This window comes from Artemia franciscana, chromosome 5 (assembly GCF_032884065.1).
Source record: "Artemia franciscana chromosome 5, ASM3288406v1, whole genome shotgun sequence".
NCBI classification, from domain to species: Eukaryota; Metazoa; Arthropoda; class Branchiopoda; order Anostraca; family Artemiidae; genus Artemia; species Artemia franciscana.
Window position 1 is genome coordinate 48,417,712 of NC_088867.1, and position 24,368 is coordinate 48,442,079.

The 24,368-nt window shown below is 33.7% G+C and overlaps 1 protein-coding gene across 1 annotated transcript in view; it reads left to right on the forward strand.

Moving 5' to 3' along the window:
* LOC136027527 (dorsal-ventral patterning protein Sog-like) overlaps positions 1-24,368 on the forward strand; it is a 167,361-nt gene that overhangs the window by 5,458 nt on the left and 137,535 nt on the right. The window contains exon 2 of the mRNA XM_065704875.1: positions 13,296-13,461. Within this exon, the coding sequence (XP_065560947.1) occupies positions 13,323-13,461 (139 nt within the window). The 5' untranslated portion in view covers positions 13,296-13,322. The remainder of the gene's footprint in view (positions 1-13,295; positions 13,462-24,368) is intronic.

Below are 24,368 nucleotides of genomic sequence, written 5' to 3' on the forward strand. Positions count from 1 at the left end.
GGCTATCAAATATTATTAGCGACTGCACTGTCGGCGGCCAGTAATGAACGGTTAATTAATTGTGCAATATAGAGATGAAGGGGTCTTCACAAACGTAAGTGTTGGCTATCAAATATTATTAGCGACTTCACTGTCGGCGGCCAGTAATGAACGGTCGTTCAGTGAACTTAAGTTAATATTAACGCACCTCAGATCGACTATGGGCCAGGACGGACTAAATGGTTTAGCGTTAATGAGGGTAGAGCGTAAAGAATTGCAAGCAATCAATTAGGACGAGATAATTAATAATTTTGTAAAGGCTAAAGTAAGAAAAGTCAGATTTAAATAAATGGAAAGTTTTGGGCATGAAACAATTTTTCTTAGAGTTTGGCCTGAGATGTTTGAAAGACAGGGGGTGGGGGTTAATCAAGATCTTGCCTTGGGCGAAAGAGAGGCCAGGACCGCCAGGGTTGGACACTTGGTAACCTTAAACATCATATGAGTTGGCAAGGCTTGGACACCCATGAAATATAAAGCTCAGGTAAGTTCGAATGGTAATGTCGCCTGGAAAAAAATGGTCAAATGTCGCCTCAGTAATATCCCTCCGTTTATAGTTTTCAAACAGAAAAATGTTTCAGAATGTTTAAGATAGACTATATATGGTCGTATAAATTTCGATTTAATCGATCCAAACAATCAAACTTCATTTTTGCTGTTCTTAGTATTTTAAGTAAAAACTGGGAGATCTAATCAAAATGCATCGGGTCACTAACCACATATAGACAATTGTGAACGATTGCGATTATTATATCAAGAGTGATCTCATAATACTACAAGGTACACCTACTGAGTTTTTTATGACTTTTGTTGAACTATAGCTCTCACATATTATAGATAGAGAGCATAATTTATATGAATTGGTGTGAACCACCAAAACATTTACGGGGGATTCCCTTTTTGGAGGGGGGGGGCAGAGAGCTCACTTGTAAAAAATGTTGTAATTAAAGAAGTTGTCCTTCTTTTTACTGGCTTAGTATTTGTTGCTAAAAAGTTCGATTTTCTTTTAATTTGTTTTTCTCAATTCACCTACTTGTTTTTTTTTGTCGCATCAATTTGTTAAATTTGTAAGTCGTTTTTCGACCACTTCAGAACGTTCATTTGCTTCCAAATTTGATCTGTATATGCACTTCCGATGACAGTGCAATGAGACAACATCCATACTCTCCCATCTTGTATACTCCCCTTATTTAAATAAAACGACATAAACGGGTGATTGGGCATACCAGAAAGTATAAAATAGACCCTATTACACAAGATTTAGTAAAGCAACGGTCAGAACACTCCCCTTTGGAAACTTAGGTACTAAGTAAACTAGAGCTAAAATATAAATAAAATTGCAAAGGTTGTTCATTTTTTTTTTTGTGTTGGTCGGTCACCATTTTTCTTTTTCACTTTATTTATTTTTGTTAAATTAAAAAGGCAACAAAAACAAAAATGTTAAATTAAACAAAAAAATTTGTTAATTAAAAAGGCAACTAGAACTTTTATTTTTTTACGAATCTTTTTATTAGTAAAAGATTTACGTAACTTATAAATTAGCCTACGTAAAGAACTTTTGTATTCTCATGTTTTTATTACATATATGAGGGGGTTCGCCCCCTCGTCAGTACCTCGCTCTTTACACTAAAGCTTAAATTTTGTCCCAATTCATTAAGAATGACCCCTGAATCACAAAAGCCGTAGAATAAATAGTTGAAATTACTATAAATACTTTAGCGTAAAGAGCGAGGTATTAGGAGGAGGTGAGCCCCTCATATGGGTAATAATTTCTGTTTATTCTAAGTTTTAATGCTGTTCCTTACTTCCAGCTGAAAAAAAAAACTTTTTCATATTCATTTTTTCATTGTTTGTTGTTTTTTTTTTAAATAATGCTTGTAAATCCTGCGCTCCCTTCATGGAAATTTTCTTCGCCCATGACAAATTCTCGATGGAGAGTTCCCCCAGCATATCCCCCTCTTCTCAACCCCTCCCCCAACAAAAAATCCAAAAAAAAATCCTCTTTGTAACTTGTTGCCCCTCCCATGGGGACTGTGGGGGAGTAAGTCGTCCCCAAAGACATAGTTATAAGGTTTTTCGACTACGCTGAATAAAATGGCTATCTCAGAATTTTGATCCATTGACTTTGGGAAAATAATTAGCGTGGGAGGGGGCCTAGGTGCCCTCCAATTTTTTTTGTCACTTAAAAAGGGCACTAGAACTTTTCATTTCCGTTAGAATGAGCCCTCTCGCAACATTCTAGGACAACTGGGTCGATACGATCACCCCAAAAAAATAAAAAAACAAAAAACAAAACAAACAAACAAACAAATAAACACGCATCCGTGATCTGCCTTCTGGCAAAAAATGCAAAATTCCACATTTTTGTAGATAGGAGCTTGAAACTTTTACAGTATGGTTCTCTGATACGCTGAATCTGATGGTGTTATTTTCTTCAAGATTCCATGACTTTTAGGGGGTGTTTCCCCCTATTTTCTAAAAAAACGCAAATTTTCTCTGGCTCGTAACTTTTGATGGGTAAGACTAAACTTGATGAAACTTATATATTTAATATATATATGTATATATATATATATATATATATATATATATATATATATATATATATATATATATATATATATATATATATATATATATCTATATATATATATATATATATATATATATATATATATATATATATATATATATATATATATATATATATATATATATATATATATAAGTTGTCTTTGTGTGTGTGTCGAGTGACGTCATGTTTGTGTGTCGACTGACGTCATGTTTGTCGACTGACATCATTATAAGGATTGAGCTGTATGCGTCATGAAGTTGTTTGTCGACTGACGTCATGTTTGTCAACTGATGAAATTACATACCGGGACACAAATGACGACCGGGACACAGGGAATATAAATGACGACCGGGAAACTCAAATAGTAATTACAGACTGGGACACCCGGACACAAATCACGCCTGGGACACAGGGAATATAAATGACGACCGGGACACAACTACAACGGGGACGCCGGGGGCACAGGCGGTATATATAAATGACGACCGGGACACAGGGATTGTTCGAATAGAAATTGCAGACCGGGACACCGGGACACAAATGACGACCGGGACACCGGGACACAGGGAATATAAATGACGACCGGGACACTCAAAGAGAAATTACAAACTGGGACACCGGGACACAAATGACGACCGGGACACAGGGAATATAAATGACGACCGGGAAACAGGGACACATCATTAGAATAATGAGGTATAGATCTGAATACGGATTGTTTTTCCCATGGACAATTATATGTTGCATGTTCAAGAGTCAGTAAACCTGACAATCTATTTATATGCACAGACAATGGGACAGCGAAGAATGTTGTATATTCGCATGTTTTACGTAGTTAAAAACATATATATATATATATATATATATATATATATATATATATATATATATATATATATATATATATATATATATATATATATATATATATATATATATATATATATATATCTGTCTCTATTCACAGGTGGGACACAACTACGATGGCGCGTAACTAATATGGCGCGTAACGACTATATATATATATATATATATATATATATATATATATATATATATATATATATATATATATATATATATATATATATATATATATATATATATATATATATATATCCGTGTTAGTAGATCCCAATCTGTTTTGTGCCCTTCGTTTTCACTTATATTCAAAGGTTCACGAAAACAAAATATTATTTTCCACTTTTTAGTAGGAAAAATGGAAAATAATGTATATCCAACAATGAGCCGTATGAAAAATGTCGTTAGATCCCTTTTCTAGGGCTATAATGAAAAAAGTTGATTACAAAAATGTACATTTTAGTGGGTTGACACCGTTACTGTTTAATTTTCCCCTTTTCTTTTATTTTGTTACTGTTTTCTCTTCAGTTTGTGAGTGAAATGAAAAAAACGGATAACAGGTAGCGTTTTTAGTACCTTTCTTGTTACTTTTTTTCATCGTTCTTGCCGATGTAAAATTCTTTACTGTTACTTACTGTTACGTTACTGTTTCTTTTTCCCTTTTTCTTTTATTTTATTACTGTTTTCTCTTCAGTTTATGAGTGAAATGAAAAAAGAAACAACAGGTAGCGTTTTTTTTAGTACCTTTCCTGTTATTTTTTTTCATCGTTCTTGCCGATGAAAAATTCTTTGCTGTTACTTACTGTTACGTTACTGTTTCTTTTTCCCTTTTTCTTTTATTTTACTACTGTTTTCTCTTCAGTTTATGAGTAAAATGAAAAAAGAAACAACAGGTAGCGTTTTTTTAGTACATTTCCTGTTATTTTTTTTTTTCATCGTTCTTGCCGATGAAAAATTCTTTCTCAAAGAAAATGTACTATATCAAAAGAATTGACTTATTATATTGATTTTAAATACATAAAATAAATTCGGCTTAGTGTTACTCACAATAGGCCATGAATCTGCGAAGATTTGTCGGACTTTTGAAAAAGGGGGGAAACATCCACTATAATTCAAAGAACTATTTCTGAAAATTATACCATCTGATTCAGCGTATCAGAAAACTCTACTCCTGAGGTTTCAAGCTCCTATCTACAAAAATGTGGAAATTTCGTAAGTTTTGTCAGAAGAAAAATCGCGTATAGAGGGTAGTCCTTGAATTTGGCCAGCGCGACATCAAACTGCTTGAAACGCTGCATAATTAACAGTATCTTGTTATTAGAAGTCGATAAACAGAACAAAAATGCTTGCCTTTGAGTGAGGGCCGAGCCTCACTAATGCATCCAAGTGGATTCCAATCCAACCTGTGTGAAGTCGGCCCAAAAGACTTTCGTGCATATCATTGAACAGTACAAGTTAACAAACAGGGCCTACAATTTGCCAATTTCACAATAAAATAATCTTCCAAATATCAAAAACTTCAGTCCCAATTTGAGAAACTTGTTTTGGTAATTAAGAGTTCCTTCGCAACAACACATTTAATTCAAAGCAGTAATTAGCTTAGATCATGAACAATATGAAAAATAATCCGATTAGTTTATATGTTGTCACCTTGAAAACTATTTCAGAACTGAAAACTAGTTCAGAACTGAGTTCAGTAGTTTTTATACGTCTTATGCAATCTACTATAATAACTGTACAAGCTGTGGCAACTTGATTCATTCCCAGGTCGTTGCTAAATTAAGTGGTTTGGTTAAAAATAAGAACGGGGGGGGGGTTTCTTCTCTTCTGAAATATTACTGCTCAGTGCTGAGTCCAAAGATTGTTGATTTACATAAAAATCCATAGCTTTCCTTCTGCCGTCCTTGTACTGTTGTAGAAGTTTTATAAGTTCGAAGGGTTCTCATCAGTTGCACACAATTTAATATGCCTCTCTTTGACGGGTAACTATGGTTTTGTCCTTGTATATGTTGAGGAAAGTCATAAAACTCAAACCGCCACTGGAAATAACGCATAAATTATTTTTTTTTTTTATACAATTCATCAGTTTGGTTAACCTCAAAGTGTCAATTATTTTTTCTTTTTTTATATTCTGTTTTTTCAATAATAAAGATTGTAAAAAATCGAAATATCTGGACTTAGTATTATAACCCTGTCTCCCTAAAAGGTTACCCACTATATATATCTCACCTGGCTCTAGACGGAAGTTGGGCTATTTTTCAAAATAATATCCGAGATATGAGAAAATAAAGTTCTCAAAAACGATGGTTCTGGATTTATGAAGATGACTTTGAGCAATTACATTATCTTTGAATTTAATATGGTAATTACCAAAAAGAATATCTATAATAAAGTCTAGTCTTTTTTTAACAAGCCTCTCTTGGTAACCTCAAATCAAAAGATGACCTTTAACCTGTATCTATAAACTCTACCAGGATGGCTACCTACCAAAAATCCAGTATTTAGCAAGGAAGTGCTTGAGTAAAAAAGTTTTTGGTCATTCTTAGTCAAACAATTCCGGAATTTGAGAAAAGGAGAAATAGTGGATTTTGAAGTTTGGACGTGAATAAGATGTTCGATAGTGTGTCATTTTCGTGAGTCCGAATATTTTTGTTTGATAAGGTGGGTTATATTAACCACTTTGACAAAAAGTGTCACATACTCAAGGGCGTATCCAGGATTTTTGTTCAGGTGGGGTGAAAATACCCCATCAAAATTTAAACATCAAAAATCTGTTTACAAGTATTTTTGTTACGTTTTTACGAGCTGGAAAAAAATTCCGGGGGGGGGGGTGAAACCTGGTAGCCCCCTCTTTGATAGGGCATTGCATATACCCCTATTTGAATTGCCGCAACCCAGCTACAGACATATCATTTTGACAATCATGAATTGGGGCGGAGCATATAGAATTCATTGCGATACAGCATCAATATCAAATTCAATCTTTGTAAAAGCATGACCAAGTACTAGACAACTGGGAATAGCTTTTTTTCCTGGAAAAAAATGGTCTCGCCTCCTGTACATTTTCCAGATTAACATTACCAATGTCAGCCAAAAATTTATTTCATCACCCTTTATAGCTTTTGGTCACGAAATGTAGTTGATGATACTCGGTAACTTAAATACCCTATTATAATGTTTGATGTATGTATCGGGATGTATATATATATATATATATATATATATATATATATATATATATATATATATATATATATATATATATATATATATATATATATATATATATATATATATACCATAGTTACCCGCCAAAGAGAGGCATATTAAATTTTGTGCAACTGATGAGAACCCTTCGAACTTCAAAAAAACTTCTACAACAGTACAAGGACGGCAGAAGGAAAGCTACGGATTTTGGACTCAGCAGTGAGCGGTAATATTTCAAAAGAAAACCCCCCGTTCTTATTTTTTAACTAAACCACTTAATTTAGCAACGACCTGGGAATGAATCAAGTTGCCACAGCTTGTACAGATACTATAGTAGATTGTATAAGACGTATAATAGTTTTCAAGGTGACAATATATAAACTAATCGGATTATTTTTCATATTGTTCATGATCTAAGCTAATTACTGCTTTGAATTAAATGTGTTGTTGCGAAGGACCTCTTAATTACCAAAGAAGTTTTGAAAATTGGGACTGAAGTTTTTGACATTTGGAAGATTATTTTATTGTGAAATTGGCAAATTGTAGGCCCTGTTTGTTAACGTGTACTGTTCAATGATACACACGAAAGTCTTCTGGGCCGACTTCACACAGGTTGGATTGGAATCCACTTGGATGCATTAGTGATGCTCGGCCCTCACTCAAAGGTAAGCATTTTTGTTCTGTTTATCGACTTCTAATAACAAGATACTGTTAATTATGCAGCGTTTCAAGCAGTTTGATGTCGCGCTGGCCAAATTCAAGAACTACCCTCTATGGCCCTTGAGAGTTATGCAAATAGGAAAGGATTCGCGAGATAAGCCCAGTTATCTGGTCTTTTGTTACGGTAGTCACGATGAATTTAGGCTAATAGTTCAATGACGCAAGGCCACTGAAAGAGGCAATTGAACTGATAGTCAGCCAGGTTTATGATTCAGTCGCGCTCGAGTTTAATCCAAAGTTTGCAAAAACTGAGCAGGCTCTAAGTAGTCTGAGAACTCAGATTGAAAATTTGGAGGAGAGGATTAGTCGAATAGAAAACAAGCTTGATGATTATGATCAAGAATCCTTACTTGATAGTCCTGTATTTCATGGGGTAAAGCAGCCACCTGGTGTAGACACTCGTACATTACATCGCATTACAAATAGCAAATGTCTGTGACTGACCTCTCGTCTTATGATTTGATTAAATAAAAGAAACAAGTTTTTTTTTAACTGAAAGTAGGGAGCGACATTAAAACTTAAAACAAGCAAATTACTTCGTATATGAAAGGGGCTGCTTCCTCATCAACGCCCCCCGCTTTACACTAAAGTTTGACTCTTTCTCTCAACTCTTCTTTTTAAAACAGTAAAAAACTTTAGCGTAAAGAGCGGGGTGTTGATGAGGAAGCAGCCCCTTTCATATACGAAGTAATTTCTGTTCGTTTTAAGTTTTAATGTCGCTTCTTACTTTCAATTAAAAAACTTGTTTCTTTTTTATTTAATTTTTGAACGTTTTTGAATCAATGCATGTTTTGATTTTGACTCTCCACAGAGGAATAATTAAAACGAAATTTGTATATTTTTTTTTTTGGCTAAATGGCTTTCTCATAGTTTTGATCGAATGATTTTTAGAATATATATATATATATATATATATATATATATATATATATATATATATATATATATATATATATATATATATATATATATATATATATATATATATATATATATATGCTTATATATATATATATATATATATATATATATATATATATATATATATATATATCCAATATTGCTTTATTGTCCTCCGCTTCTCTTTCTTCTTATCCTCCTCCTCCTTATTGTCCTCCGCTTCTTGCGTCTCTCTTGTTTATGTGTATGAATTTTTCCCCCTCTTAGGAAAAAAGATCCACGGACTTTAAGGGTTAATTAGTTCAAATCGTAGTTTCTTATGTACCTCTCGCGACGAACGATATCCCCCATTGGTAATTATTCTGTTATTGACGCACCATTAGCTTGTACACAACAATTTAAAGCAGACGAAGTATAAAACTTGTCGTAAATCACCTTATATCACCACGTGGCTTAGAATAGAATATAAGCCAAAATATTCTGAAAGTCTGATGCTTCAGATTAGACGAAGCTGATTATTGTATTTATTTATTTCCCTTAGAATAAAGAAGCAAAAAAAAAAAAAAACACCTTAAAGTGTAAAAGTTAAATCAATCAAACAGTTCGTGGTAACGAACTGTAGTAAGGAGCGACCCGGCTCAATAGTAACCGATACTCTAAAAATGGAATTTTGATACCAAAAGTTACATCAAAAGAATCGCATTTTAATGCTAATTTTAAATATATAAGTTTCATCAAGATCAGTTATATCCATTAAAAGTTACGAGCCTGAGAAAATTTGCCTCATTTTAGAAAATAGGGGGAAACATCCCCTTAAAAGTCATACAATCTTAACAAAAATCACACCATAAGATTCAGCGTATCAGAGAACCATAATGTAGAAGTTTCAAGCTCCTATCCACAAAAATGTGGAAGTGGTAAGCTTATTTTGGAATTTTCATTGTGCCAAGCTGAAAATGTAAAGGAAGTCTTTTTTGGCTGAGGTGTTTCAGTGGCTTTTGGCATGCAATATTGTCAGAAATAACGGCATGGTGTACATTGCAGTGAGTTATTAGTAGTAGTAGCAGTATTACTATATTATACAATATATATATATATATATATATATATATATATATATATATATATATATATATATATATATATATATATATATATATATATATATATATATATATATTATTTCCCGTTTAAAGATTAATTGTGTTATCCCGTAGTTTCTGTAGCTGGGATAAAGTCGCTGATAGTAGTGGCCACAAAGGGATGAAGGTCTCGCCTCTTCCACTTCGAAATTTCTCTTGTATTCTATTTCTTCTTGTATATCAGGAGCGTAAATTGGAGGAAACAATTGCCTTCCAGGTCTTTTTAATCCCACTTAATTTTGAAAATGCCTTTTTTATATTTTCATTGAAGCATACCTTTTTATGTTTTCGTTGATAAACTTAAATCAAACACAATTTGCTCCTCTATATTTTCATCAATTAGTGCCACTGTATAATGCAATGGAATGCCACTCATTTCATCTACTATAGGCCATATACGCAAGACTTGGATAATCCATAAGGTTTAAGAGTGATGAATGAAAGACAATATTTAATTAAGTCTGAGCCACGTTTCAAAGGTATTTACTGATGTCTCTGATCGTCACATTGATAAGTTTTAACTGTTTGTATTATTAAAAGCAAGTTTTGATGTTGTTACAAAAACTTGCTTGCTGCTCTAATAGGATAATATCAAGCTTGTTTCAGAAGGGTACTATAATTAGGTGTACGATTACCTCATCGATTTACATTAAACTCTTCTGTAGTTTGCTCTTTCGTGTAAATTATCCCATATCTGATTTTATCCAACTCGTAAAGTTGGTCTTTTACAAGGGGTTTTCCACTTTGTATGTGGTGTAGTCCCAGAAGTATGGGGAACTGATAAGAAGGGAACACTTTTTGAGTGTAGAAATCACCCAAAAACTAATCAATATGAAATTTGTATCTTCACAAGGGGGGGGGGTTAGACATTGCCTGCAAATTTTGTCTTGTCAAAGTTTTGGCAAATATAGTTGTAATCAAAGCCATGCTAAAAACATCTGCTTGTTGCAAATAGCCTTTATTTTCTTAAAAGCTCAAATTACAGTTTTTTTTTTGCTACTTATTGCTTTCAGAATTTTATGTAAAGCTTTAGTCTGGGTGTATCCAGGATTTTGTTTGAGAGGGTATTCTTTCTGGAGTCTAACAAATTTTTTAAAACGCGCCAAAATCTTTTTTATATGCATTTTTGCTACGTGTTTACTAGTCGGGCAAAATATTCGGTTGTAGGGTGCACGCCCTATGATCCTGCCCCCTGATACGGTCTTGGTCGTATCATGGCCGTAAGAAATGCGACCATGGGTTTGGTCCTCTTTAATACTGAACCCTTATTGTTTCATGTCTTGCGGCTCCCCAACAGCTGAACCATACCGGCTCTCCAACAGCTGAACCATAGCGGCTCTCCAACAGCTGACCCCACCCCCTGATACGGCCTTGGCCGTATCAGGGCCTCAAAAAATTTCAATATAGACTTGGTCTTCTTTAATGCTGACCCCTGGTTATTTCATATCTTGTGGCTCTCCAACAGCTGAACCATATCGTATAAGGCTCTTAAATTAAGAATGTTACGCCATCCTTGTCCTCAAAGTTGTGTGTCTGGATGATCTGGGTGGCATTCTTTCAGATACATTCCAAAACGCGCCATAAAAAATTGTCACAGACTCTCAAGAAATTTTACGTTTGTATAATCTTTCCTCAGCAAACAAATCGTAAATTTTATACAGTAGAATTTCTACTATTGGTACGTTTCCAAGGTCTGGCAAAATTCTTTATTTTAGCTGTTTTAAATGCAATTCGTTCCAAAGCATACGCGGAAAAATGTTTAAAGCCGCCAAAAAGGTTTTTATTTTATTTCCTTTCAGTGAAATGGTGTTGCGACAAATATATTAAAACAGAAAGTCACACAAAGTTAAAAGTACGTATATGTTACTGTGAATGCCCGAATTCTTGTTAACGTCGAATGTGAATGTCCGAAATTCCCTTTTCTCTGCTTGAATTCAATTAGCTTTGCGAATCACGGTAGCATATATACAATTATTAACGTGGTTGCAGTAAGAGATGCAACCGAAAGCGATCCAGGTAAATAACGAACCATGGCCCACGGCAGCCGAAACCTAAAAACAGGATAAAACTGTCTCCTAAGCAATATTGGGAAAATAGTATTTTTTGTTGATTCAACTAAGCAGTAATATGTAAAAGAACTTATCGGTTATATAATAAACACTATAGAATTTTGATCGCAGATGATGCGAACATAACTCCAGAAACTGGTCAAGCAATTTCTTTATACCACACAAGTAGCTTTGGCTTGGTTGGAAAATAAATTGTAGCTATATGTTATATACTCAGTTGGTATTTTGGTTTGGTTAGGTCACGAATTTAATATACGCTATGCTTCCCCCCTCTAATATGCAAATATATAGCCCAAATCTGTTTCTAAACTATTATATGTTCATCATATTTTGTTTATTTCACTAACATTAATCGAACTTCACTTCCTGAGTGTTTACTATATAACCGATAAATACTTTGTAAGTAAGATAATAAGCTTTTGAAAATTTTGAAATATTGGTTCTAAGTTTAGATAATCGACCTTAGCTTATTTGCAGTTGTCGATGTTGCTTATTTTTGATGATTGAGTGTTTTGGTCGAGCAGGCCTATAATATCGACTGTAGCTTAATTCGTGTTTTTTTTGTTTTTTTTGTTTTTTTTTTTACACACGTTTTTTAAATTTACCTACGGAAGGGCTTGGTGATAATTGGACAGCCCGTAAGAGTTGGAAATTTCCCCCCTTGTTTATTGGAGTTTACCCTGTGTCTTGAATCTTTCGAAAATTCTTTAAATTCTACGTTCGCAGAAAAAAAATATATTTATTGTTTTGCAGTCGACAGGACTGTATCCAGGATTTTGGTTCGGGGGGGGGGGGGGGGTACAAGAAAACTAGAAACACATAAAAAATGTAGATTTTTATAGCATTTTTACGAGTCGGGCAATTTTTTTTTTTTGGGGGGGGGGGCTCAGAGTATTTTAATTTGAAACAATTAAGACCGATTGTTTTATTTAGAACAATAAAATATAAAATTTGAATTAAAATTACTTTGTTTAACCCCTCTGCTGTGACCTATTATTCAAAACGATCCGTAGTTATACCGACAAATACCTGCAAGCCTTAATTCGATAAAGTATATTCAGGGTGAGGAGCGTGGTCCACAAGTATCACGTTCATTTTGAAAATAGAACGCAGATATCGCTATTATGATCCACTGTACATGTACATGCAAGGCTGGTAATAGAAACTGTACCAGAAGTACTAAATTCATACCAGAAGGATGGTAAAATGGTCTATGGTGGGATGGAAATGATCACATAATATCATTTTTCACTAATTAGTTATTTTATGCCATTAGTCAAAGCATCAATGACAGCCAATGGAAACAATTCTGTCGAATAAAATCAGAATTTTATGATCCTTCTGGTTTGAATTTGGCACATCTGGTATAGTTTCTAATATCCACCATACATGCACATGGGCATTGACAGTGCGCAGCGCACTGGTCCAAAATATTGATTCTTGGGTGCTAAGCAAATGTAACTTGTGGACCACGCTTGCTACCCTGTATGTTAAAATAAAAGAAATAATTACAAGGCACAGGTCCTCATAAAGTTCTTATGATCTGTGGAAGGGGGGTGTATCTTATTCTTTTCCTCGCTTTGCTGCTTTCTCTTTTTTGTTTATTATTTTGCCCTTTTTTCAGTATGTACTTTCACAAATAGGGTAAGTGTCTTAGATACACTCAACCTCAATCAATAAAATGCAAAACAACGCATATGCCTCATTCCCCAGTCTCTCACTGTCTATAAAATGTCTTATTCTCTAAGTTTGCTTGTCAATAAGTAATGTATCCTTTTTTTTCAGCTTTCAAGGGAATCTTGGTGAAAAGCCATGAATTATAGATCCCTCGTGGTTATCAATTTCTTTCTTATTTTTACAATCATATTTGCCATCACAGCGTCTGAAACGAGAAAGGGGCGGCCCCCATTAATTGGAGATGGGAATAAGAAGAAGCACAAGAGGAGAAGTGGTAAGCTTATTTTTGAATTTTCATTGTGCCAAGCTGAAAATGTAAAGGAAGTCTTTTTTGGCTGAGGTGTTACAGTGCTCGATTTCATTAAATGATGGCATGCAGTATTGTCAGAAATAACGGCATGGTGTACATTGCAGTGAGTTATTAGTAGTAGTAGCAGTATTACTATATTATACAACATATATATATATCTATATATATAAAAATAAGTTGTCTGTGTGTGGATCTGTGTGTGGATCAGGTGACGTCATGTTTGTCCGCATATGACGTCTGAATTATTTCACACTAATACAAAAGAAGAAAAAAACTAAAAAAGGTAAAAACTACAAAAAAAACTAAAAAGAAAAAAAAACTAAAAAGCTAAAAAACTAAAAAAAACTAAAAAAAGGTAAAAATCTAATAACTAAAAAAAACTGAAAAAAATAAAAAAAGGCAAAAACTACAAAAAAATAAAAACTAATAAAAAAACTAAAAAAGCTAAAAAACTAAAAAAACTAAAAAAAACTAAAAAAACTAAAAAAAGGTAAAAAAAGAACTAAAAACTAAAAAAGAAAAAACTAAAAAAAAAAGGAAAAAACTGAAAAATAAGAGAAAAAGAAAACTAAAAAAATATTAATAAATATAAAAAATATAAATATAAATATAATATAAACTAGCAATCAACAAAGCACCGAGACACAAATGACGACCGGGACACAGGGAGTATAAATGACGACCAGGACATAAGTAAAAAAAAAAAAAACTAAAAAAACTAAAAAAATGGTAAAAACTACAAAAAAACTAAAAACTAATAAAAAAACTAAAAAATCTAAAAATCTAAATAAACTAAAAAAGAAAAAAAAAGAAAAAAGGAAAAAAATAAAGGAGAAAAACAAAACTAAAAAACGAATGTATATACAGACCGGGACACCGGGATACAAATGACGACCGGGACACAGGGAATATAAATGACGACCGGGACACAGGGACACAACTACAATGGGGACGCCGGGGGGCACAGGGGGATATAAATGACGACCGGGACACAAGGAATATAAATGACGCCCGGGACACTCAAAGAGAAATCACTGACTGGAACACCGGGACACAAATGACGACCGGGACACAGGGAATATAAATGACGACCGGGACACAGGGACATAACTACAAAGGGGACGCCGGGGTGCACAGGGGGATATATAAATGACGATGGCGACTCAGGGAATGGTCGATTAGCAATCACCATCAACAAAGCTCAAGGGCAATCATTAGAATCATGAGGTATAGATCTGAATACGGATTGTTTTCCCATGGACCATTATATGTTGCATGTTCAAGAGTCGGTAAACCTGACAATCTATTTATATGCACAGACAATGGGACAGCAAAGAATGTTGTATATTCGCAAGTTTTACGTAGTTAAAAACATATATATATATATATATATATATATATATATATATATATATATATATATATATATATATATATATATATATATATATATATATATATATATCTATCTATATTCACAGGTGGGACATAGGGACACAACTACAATGGCGCGTAACTAATATGGCGCGTAACGACTTACGCGCGCGGGGGGGCTTGGGGGGGGGGGGCGCGAAGTGCCCCCACCAACTAGGTGTTGGGGTGGCGCGAAGCGCCACCCCAACAGCTAGTATATATATATATATATATATATATATATATATATATATATATATATATATATATATATATATAGTAGTATACTATACCTTAAAGAACCTACGATAATGAGTGAAGGAAAATTAGGGAAGTTTTTCCCATGATGATTGAATCATTGAGACTTCCGACCAGTTAATATATACATATATATATATATATATATATATATATATATATATATATATATATATATATATATATATATATATATATATATATATATATATATATCTATATATATAAAAATAAGTTGTCTGTGTGTGGATCTGTGGATCTGTGGATCAGGTGACGTCACCTGAAAAAACTGGATCAGGTGACGTCAAAACTGAAAAAACTAAAAAAAGGCAAAAACTACAAAAAAAACTAAAAACTAATAAAAAAATAAAAAAGCTAAAAAACTAAAAATACTAAAAAAAGGCAAAAACTACAAAAAAACTAAAAACTAATAAAAAAGCTAAAAAACTAAAAAAACTAAAAAAAGGCAAAAACTACAAAAAAAACTAAAAACTAATAAAAAAATAAAAAAGCTAAAAAACTAAAAAAACTAAAAAAACTAAAAAAAAGGTAAAAAACTAAAAAAATAAAAAATAAAAAAAACTAAAAAAAAGGAAAAAACTGAAAAATAAGCTAAAATAAAGGTAAAAACCAATAAAAAACTAAAAAGAAAAAAAAGAAAAAACTAAAAAAAATTTTCATCTAAAAAACTAAAAAAAAACAAAAAAGGTAAAAACTAAAAGAACTAAAAAAGAAAAAAATAAATGACGACACTCAAAGAGAAAGCGACCAGGACAAAAGGAATGTTCGATTAGCAATCAACAAAGCACCGGGACACGGGGAGTATAAATGACGACCAGGACATAAGTAAAAAAAAAAATTAACAAAACTAAAAAGAAGGTAAAAACTACAAAAAAACTAAAAAGAAAAAAAAACTAAAAACTAATAAAAAAACTAAAAAATCTAAAAATCTAAATAAACTAAAAAAGAAAAAAAAGGAAAAAAATAAAGGAGAAAAACAAAACTAAAAAACGAATGTATATACAGACCGGTACACCGGGATACAAATGACGACCGGGACACAGGGAATATAAATGACGACCGGGACACAGGGACACCGGGGGAAACAGGGGGATATAAATGACGACCGGGACAAAAAAACTAAAAAGAAAAAAAAAACTAAAAACTAATAAAAAAATTAAAAAATCTAAAAATCTAAATAAACTAAAAAAGAAAAAAAAAGGAAAAAAATAAAGGAGAAAAACAAAACTAAAAAACGAATGTATATACAGACCGGGACACCGGGATACAAATGACGACCGGGACACAGGGAATATAAATGACGACCGGGACACAGGGACACAACTACAACGGGGACACCGGGGGAAACAGGGGGATATAAATGACGACCGGGACACCGGGACAGGGAATGGTCGATTAGCAATCACCATCAACAAAGCTCAAGGGCAATCATTAGAATCATGAGGTATAGATCTGAATACAGATTGTTTTCCCATGGACCATTATATGTTGCATGTTCAAGAGTCGGTAAACCTGACAATCTATTTATATGCAAAGACAATGGGACAGCAAAGAATGTTGTATATTCGCAAGTTTTACGTAGTTAAAACCATATATATATATATATATATATATATTCACAGGTGCGACATAGGGACACAACTACAATGGCGCGTAACTATTATGGCGCGTAACGACTTACGCGCGCGGGGGGGCTTGGGGGGGGGGGGCGCGAAGTGCCCCCACCAACTAGGTGTTGGGGTGGCGCTTAGCGCCACCCCAACACCTAGTATATATATATATATATATATATATGTATATATATATATATATATCATGAAAAGAGAAATCACCAATGCTACAGCACAAACACACACACAAAAAAAAAAAAAAAAAAAAAAAAAAAAAAAAAAAAAAAAAAAAAAAAAAAAAAAAAAAAAAAAAAAGGAGACAGAAGGAGAAAAGGAAGACTGTTTTCCTAAATTAGTGATTAATATAGACCAGCACTTGAATGAGGCCTTAACCCTACTCATCCATACAATCACATAGGTCAAACAGCATAGCCACACACAATCAACCATAAAGAATAATCCATGGACAGGCAGTCATGTCGTCAATAAGTATAAGTCGTCATTTACCAAACCATAGAAAAAATAATATAGACAAATAATTCAGAGGCAACACCCAACATAAGGGCTCATCAGGAGAATACACTGGCCTATATAGGGTTTCGCCACTCTAAATTCTCTACCCAGCACAGTGTTGTGGCTACCACAGAATATCCATGGCATCCCCGCGTCAGGTATCACCCCCAAAATACATGTCTATGAAAAAAACAGCAAATGTAAAACAACCAAGTAAAACCAAAACAAGCTTATCCTGTTAATATATCCCTCCCTTTAGCAACAATAGGTAAACTAAATATTATAAATTTTACCAAATCACAAATCACAAATATTAACACAATATATATATATATATATATATATATATATATATATATATATATATATATATATATATATATATATATATAAATATATATATATATATTATCATTGTTGTTCGACTCTTGAGTTCGAAGAGTATACACTATTATTCTTGGTCATAAATTCCAATTTCGAACAAATTTACTCATATTTATTAATTCCATTGTGTTTTTGCAAATACATATTTAAAAATTTAGCCCAAGCATCAAAATATAGAGGATTTTAATTCCTAGAAAAAAAGACCAGTTGATGATAAAGAGTATGTAGATTGTTTTTTGGCTTTATTCAAGTGCAAAGTTTGAAGTAAAAACCTTTTGTTACTATTGCGATTTTTTTTTTTTTTTTTTTTACAATAGCTGATAAAACTTGGATTATGCTATTCTTTGGAACATTTTACAGAAAAAAACTATCTTGTTTACAAATGGATTTACATTTTATCGTCCCACGATTTTACCACACAGGTTTGCGGAACAATGACACAATTTAAGAAACTGGATTATTCAGCTAATGTGAACAAGAACGTTTTTTTTAAACTTTTCAAGTTTAAAATGAATATTTGATCAAGAATATTTTTATAATAAAATATTCAATGTTCGTCACCCTGCCGAACATCAGCACACCTTTTTTTTTTTACCACCGATTTATAGGGTAGTAAGCTATCTTTTTCCCATTGATAAAGCTGAACAAGCGTAAAATTTTACACATGCGTTCTTTTATGCGCGGAGCACGTCCGAAAGAATTTTTACTTGTTTTTAAAAGTCATGCTTAATCTGCTTGGCGACAAGAAGCCTTACACCAATTATCCAATATTTATACCACTCAAGCCTAAAGATCACATTTTTGATTCTATCCAGGGATTGTGCTACTCCCCATAGTATGCCAAGTACGCATGTGTTGCTGTCTCAGTGCCTTACACAAAGTTACCTAGTGCTTGACCCCTTGATTTTGCCTCATAAGTGGAGACATCACATAATTACAAGAAGCCTTTTTAGGACAAGCGACGCCTGATTGCAAGTTATTTAAATTGTGTAATAATAGGAGTTTACAGAAGCATATTAAAATTTTGCAGCGGTTAGAAAGAACGTGATTTTTTCCACGTATATAGTTGTCACAAGACTCCAAATCACTCCAGTTCTTGCATTTCAAGCCATAGATAAACTAGTATAACAAAGTTCTTTTCCTTGTTCAATGTCCGGAACGATTTAAAAAGAAATTGAGGGAAATGATGAGTTTCTCCTCCTCCCAGTAAATTTGATAGAAGAAAGAATTAATTTTCAAAATTTATTCGGTATGATAACAAAATTTTATTTATCCTTTTATTATTGTTTTTGGATTTTAGTGGGGCCAAATTGTTGATGACCTGGAAATATGGACTTAAGTTTAGCTTTACTTGATGTTACTTGATGTTCCTGTATGGGGAGGAAAATCTCTTAATATTTATCGAAAGAACCCTCCTCCAGGACTTCCTAATAGTTGGTGCTTACGATTAACCCTTTTTTATTTCAAACTCCCTCCCGTCTGAAACCCTCTCCCCGAAGTTTCAGTCTCTGGAAACCCATATGTATGATTATGTAATCCATCACCTAACTCTTTCCTTGCATAATCTCGACCATTGTAGTATAGATATTATTTTTTTTTCCAGTAGTACTTATAAATCATAGTTGTCTGTTTTACACGATAATGAACTTAATAAATTAATGTAATTTATGATTCAATTAGCTTAGTTTATCGTTAGTTTATTGTAACAAAGTTTCCGATTGTCAAGAAAATTATCAGTTGGTTGAGACTTGCTTTTTTGCTCACAGATCTCGATAGACATAAAGAGTTGAGACTTTGTAGCATCTCAGATGTATATAATTATGTTGCCTTCAGCTCTGCTCCCTAGCCCCCCAACCATATTTCTCACGCCTCCGAGCCTATCTCTAGCTGAAGATGTATGACTTCTGACGCGCCTCCATGCCTCTAGTGTGCACGAATGTCACGAAGCGACTAAGTGTGTAACTCCTAACGACAACGTGACGTAGAATTCAAAAGATAGAGACGTATTGCACATTGAAACGTTTCTATTCATTAGAATTGGCATGAAGTTTGTCTGGAATCTGGATGTTCAATACGCTATACATGTCTCATCCTTTGAATAGAAAATCAACTTTTTTCATTTACAATACATGTTTTTGCATTGCCTACTGTGCATATTTTTTTTAGAAGAAAAGGAAATACAAATTCTTGTCGTAGTCAAATCAATGGTACGCGTGAAGTTAGCGCAGATACAAACAGTCAGTTCACCCATTCAGGGAGAACCAGGAATTTTTCAAGGACATGATGCGGTACTTCTCTGTTATAGCCACCACATTCAAAAAGAGAAGTTTGGTTAATCTTAATGAAATATACCTAAGCAGGATGAAAATAAAATACTTAACAAAATTATGGAAATTACAATGGAAAATTATGGAAATCTGGCCCCCCAGAACGCATTAAATTAAATGGTTTCAAGCCTAGCCTAACCAAAATAACAGCTAAAATATTTAATTAAAATATACCTAAATTGTAGTCTATATATACTTTCTCTCGCTAAGCTGAAAGAAACTACAGAAAGCAGCCGGTTCTGTCAGACCAAGAACTTGAGTGTGGTGGCTAAAACAGATAAGTACTCACGATGCCCTAACACATATTTTTAAGTCTAAATCCTATGGATGTCTAAATCTGTATGGCTGTGAGGCACTAGGCTACTAAGACACCCCAGAATGACGTTCTTATCCCATTTTGGTATTTAATTTTAATTCCATTTATTTATGTTTCTACGTTTATAACATTTCCACATACGTTTCTGCTATTTATTTTCCTTTCCCCAAAACATGTATTGATGCCGAAATGGATAGAAGTCCATGCGTTCGGCTATTTCTCTGGATTCGTCCTCCACTGCTCATTTTCTTTGCAAGTGATTATGTGGCAACGAGCAACGTTTCTATGTTTGCAACATTTTCACATACGTTTCTACTATTTAGCCCTAAGTGAGTATGTACCCATACATTCGACGATTTCTCTGGATTCGTCCTCCACTGCTCATTTTCTTTGCAAGTGATTATGTGGCAACGAGCAACGTTTCTATGTTTGCAACATTTTCACATACGTTTCTACTATTTAGCCCTAAGTGAGTATGTACCCATACATTCGACGATTTCTCTGAATTCGTCTTCCATTGCTCATTTTCCTTAAACGAGTAACTAGGCCATTAAAAACCCTAGAAGGGCTTTTTAATTCACCTTTGATGTTTCACTACATTTCTATTGTTCATTTATGTTCCTACGTTTAAAACATTACCATATACATTTTCATTATTTAGGCCGAATTTCTGCATATCTATAGGCTACATTCGATGATTTCTCCATTGCTCATTTTCTTAGTAAATAGTTATTAGGCAATGATTAACCAGGTCACTAAGATTCCCAAGAAGGGATTTTTTGAGTGATACTCTTTTAGTATTTAACTTTCTTTTCCCATTTATTTATGTATCTATATTTAAAACTTTTCCACATACATTTTGTAGATGTATTCTCACTATTTAGGCCTAAATTTTTATATGTCCATGTATTCAAAGGTTTCTTCGGATGCATACTCCATTGATCGTTTTCTTTCTATATGATTTTGTTGTGACAATCGCCTAGTTCACTAAGATACCTCAATTTTATTTCAGCGATACACTTCTAGTATTTAAATGCACTTTTGCTATTTTACTTTTAAGTTATATTATATTAATCAGCTACGGATTTTCTTCTCAATTCAAATACGTAAGTGAAGTATTGAGTAGGCAACACATCTATTGATATTTCTGAAAGCCAGAAAGCGCGTATCGTACAATTCGATACCGCATCCTACTGAACATCATACAATACGGAAGTGTGCATCGCAGGATCACGCAAAAATACGACACCGTGTAACATCTATTTATTATGGTGCTTTCACACGACGGTGTAGAAGCTTTCCAACTAGCATAACTTAAGATTTTACGTTACGTTATGTAATCTCAAGGAGCCCAATTTTGTCCATAACGTAGTCAGTGCCTATTAGACTACAACCCGACATACAGTCTTAAGTACCTAAATGCACTTATCTATCTATCTATCTGTTACGTTATATAAAATGTTGCATAATAGCAACAAAACAGAATTTCCGGATGAGTAGTTTATAAACTTTTCATGGAAAGCTTTTAACCCTTGACCAGAGCTTGGAAAACCCATCTACGTCCCACATATTTAATTTTGAATTGTTATGGTTTTTATTAATTTTTACTAACTTAGACGATGATTATATTTTTTTCAATTTTACATTAGCCTAGTGTTATAATGCTTATTTAAGTGCGGAACATTATGCGTAATGTAACTTAATCATTGAGCATAGACAATAACGTACGTCGTGTGAATGACACTTTATAAAGGTTTCTTGATTCGGAGCTTAAGTTTTGAGTTTTTATTTTGAAACGGATTTGTTTTGTATAAAAATTCGAATCGTGACCAGTTTTTATGAAATAAAAATAAAATCGGGGTGCGCTAGATGAGTTCTTGTAATCTATCCAAAGTTAATAGTTCCTTCGCCGGCTTGGCTAAGGAACTTCACCTCACTTGGATTCCCCATTGGCGTTTGGAACACAAGCAGTATGAACACACCTTATGTTGTAATTGACTGAAAGCCAGATGTCAGCAAGCTGACGGATCGGGTCAGTGAAATTCTAATAAAAGGGCACTCAAAAGCCCAGTACTTAAAGTCATTTTTTTTCGTAAAGGTTTTAACATAGAAACGTGGATGATGTCACCGTGCTTTTGTTTGCAGTAAAACGAATGTATATTGCATGTTTTTCAGGCCAAATGTTGAAATAAAATTAAAATTTTGTCAAAGCGACCAATTAGAGATGACCTCATTTGCACTTCCTGGCTGAAAGGCCTTGGAACGGAGTTTAGTATCGCCGATAGGAACTGTACTCCAATGTCCAATGCCGTATTATTTTTTTTAAGTTGTTTTGTTTAAGTTTTTTTCGAGGGGTTACACCCTAGATCACCTTATATACGTAGGATGTATAAAAACACAGATCTCGAAATGGATGTTCTTAGGCCAAAGAAATGGCTAGGGAGTCATATTCCAGTTTTTGTCAATTTAAGGGGAAAAGTTTTTGTGGGGGATATATTTTCCAAAGTCTAACCGGGGCAATTTTGTTGCTTTTATATTTATTCAATGAAAATGCCTGAAAAAGGTATTTCATTGACAATACCAAAAACGATGTTTTTCAAAATATAGAGGGGGCAAAAATATCCCGCCCAAAGTTGACACCCCCGACAGAGTCATGTAATACCTCGCATTGATGGTGCCTAGCCCCTAGATCCCGTCTTCTTGGGATTGACTGTGACTCCATTGATATAGCCTACTAATAATACGTTAACGATCCTATTACGATCCGAGTTTCCGATTACGATCCGATTACGAGTTTTAAAATAATTGCCAAAAACCGTTTGCTGAGCAGCATTCAAAGGGAGGATAAACAGGACAACGAATGTTCGATCTCACCTCAATCTTTGTTTCGTTAAATTAGAATATAAAAAAATAGTTATTTAGGCGAATTCAAAAGGCTGTTGAAAATGACTTTTGTAATAGGATGCATAGTCGATATACTAAATTGTCATTAAATCAGTAAACGTAGTGTTTATTTTGATTGAGCTGTGTTAATGAAGGAGTTGACTGTTGAGTGTTAAGTTAGCGGTAGCACGTATATGATGTTGTTGTGTTAAGACCCGCCTTCTTGTTTCCTTGACAGTATTCCTCCAGGTTTGCTGGGAAGAATTCAAAAACCCTGTGTCTTGGTCATTTTTCGTTTTCTCTGGAGTTGTCAGCGTTCCTAAACGATGATAAATATTCGAGACAATATTGGCAAGAATTCTAAAAAGACATTTTTAATCACGATATTTTGACTTCTCTTCCAAGCAGTTGACACTAGTATTGTCCATTTCCCTGAGTCAAGATATCTTTGAACTTGAAGGAATGCAGACTTTTTTTCAGTTTTATTTATTGTTGTCTTAGCAAAGCTATATTCCTAGTCAATTTGATCAATGCTCCTCTTTGGAGTCAGTCACATTGGCGTTTCCCATTTTTGAAGTTGAAAGCTTTATTTGAAGTTGAAATTTCAGTCCTAATCTGTTCAAAGCTCCGAATATATAGACGGTGCTTGTTTATTACTAAATACACACTTGAGATGTGAAGTTAGGTTAATCATAACGAAATATACCAAAGTATGATGTAAATATAATATTGTCAGGTATAAACTGGTTATTGTCTGATCTGCAATTCCGAATTCGGATAGAATCGGTTTTATTTGCACAATCTTTCGTAGTCATAAGACTAAATGGCGCGTGTGCTTACAAAAAAAGGATTAAATCAAACGACGAAAAAATCAGAAGACGAATAGGATTAAATCAACGATTGTTATACTTCGATACAAAGAAAGGGATGAATTAGTTGGAAAAGCGATTTGTGCGTGAAGGAGGTGCTGCTAATCTGTCAATGTTCTTCGACCTAGTACTTCGATGTTTCACTAAAACTGATGGTAGTATCGATCTGTGTTTATCACTTCTGAGAAGATATTGGCCAAATTCAAGGATCAAACTGAGACGATGCTCTTGAAGAGAGGGAATTTGTAAAGTGGATAATGCTAACTTATATTCAGTA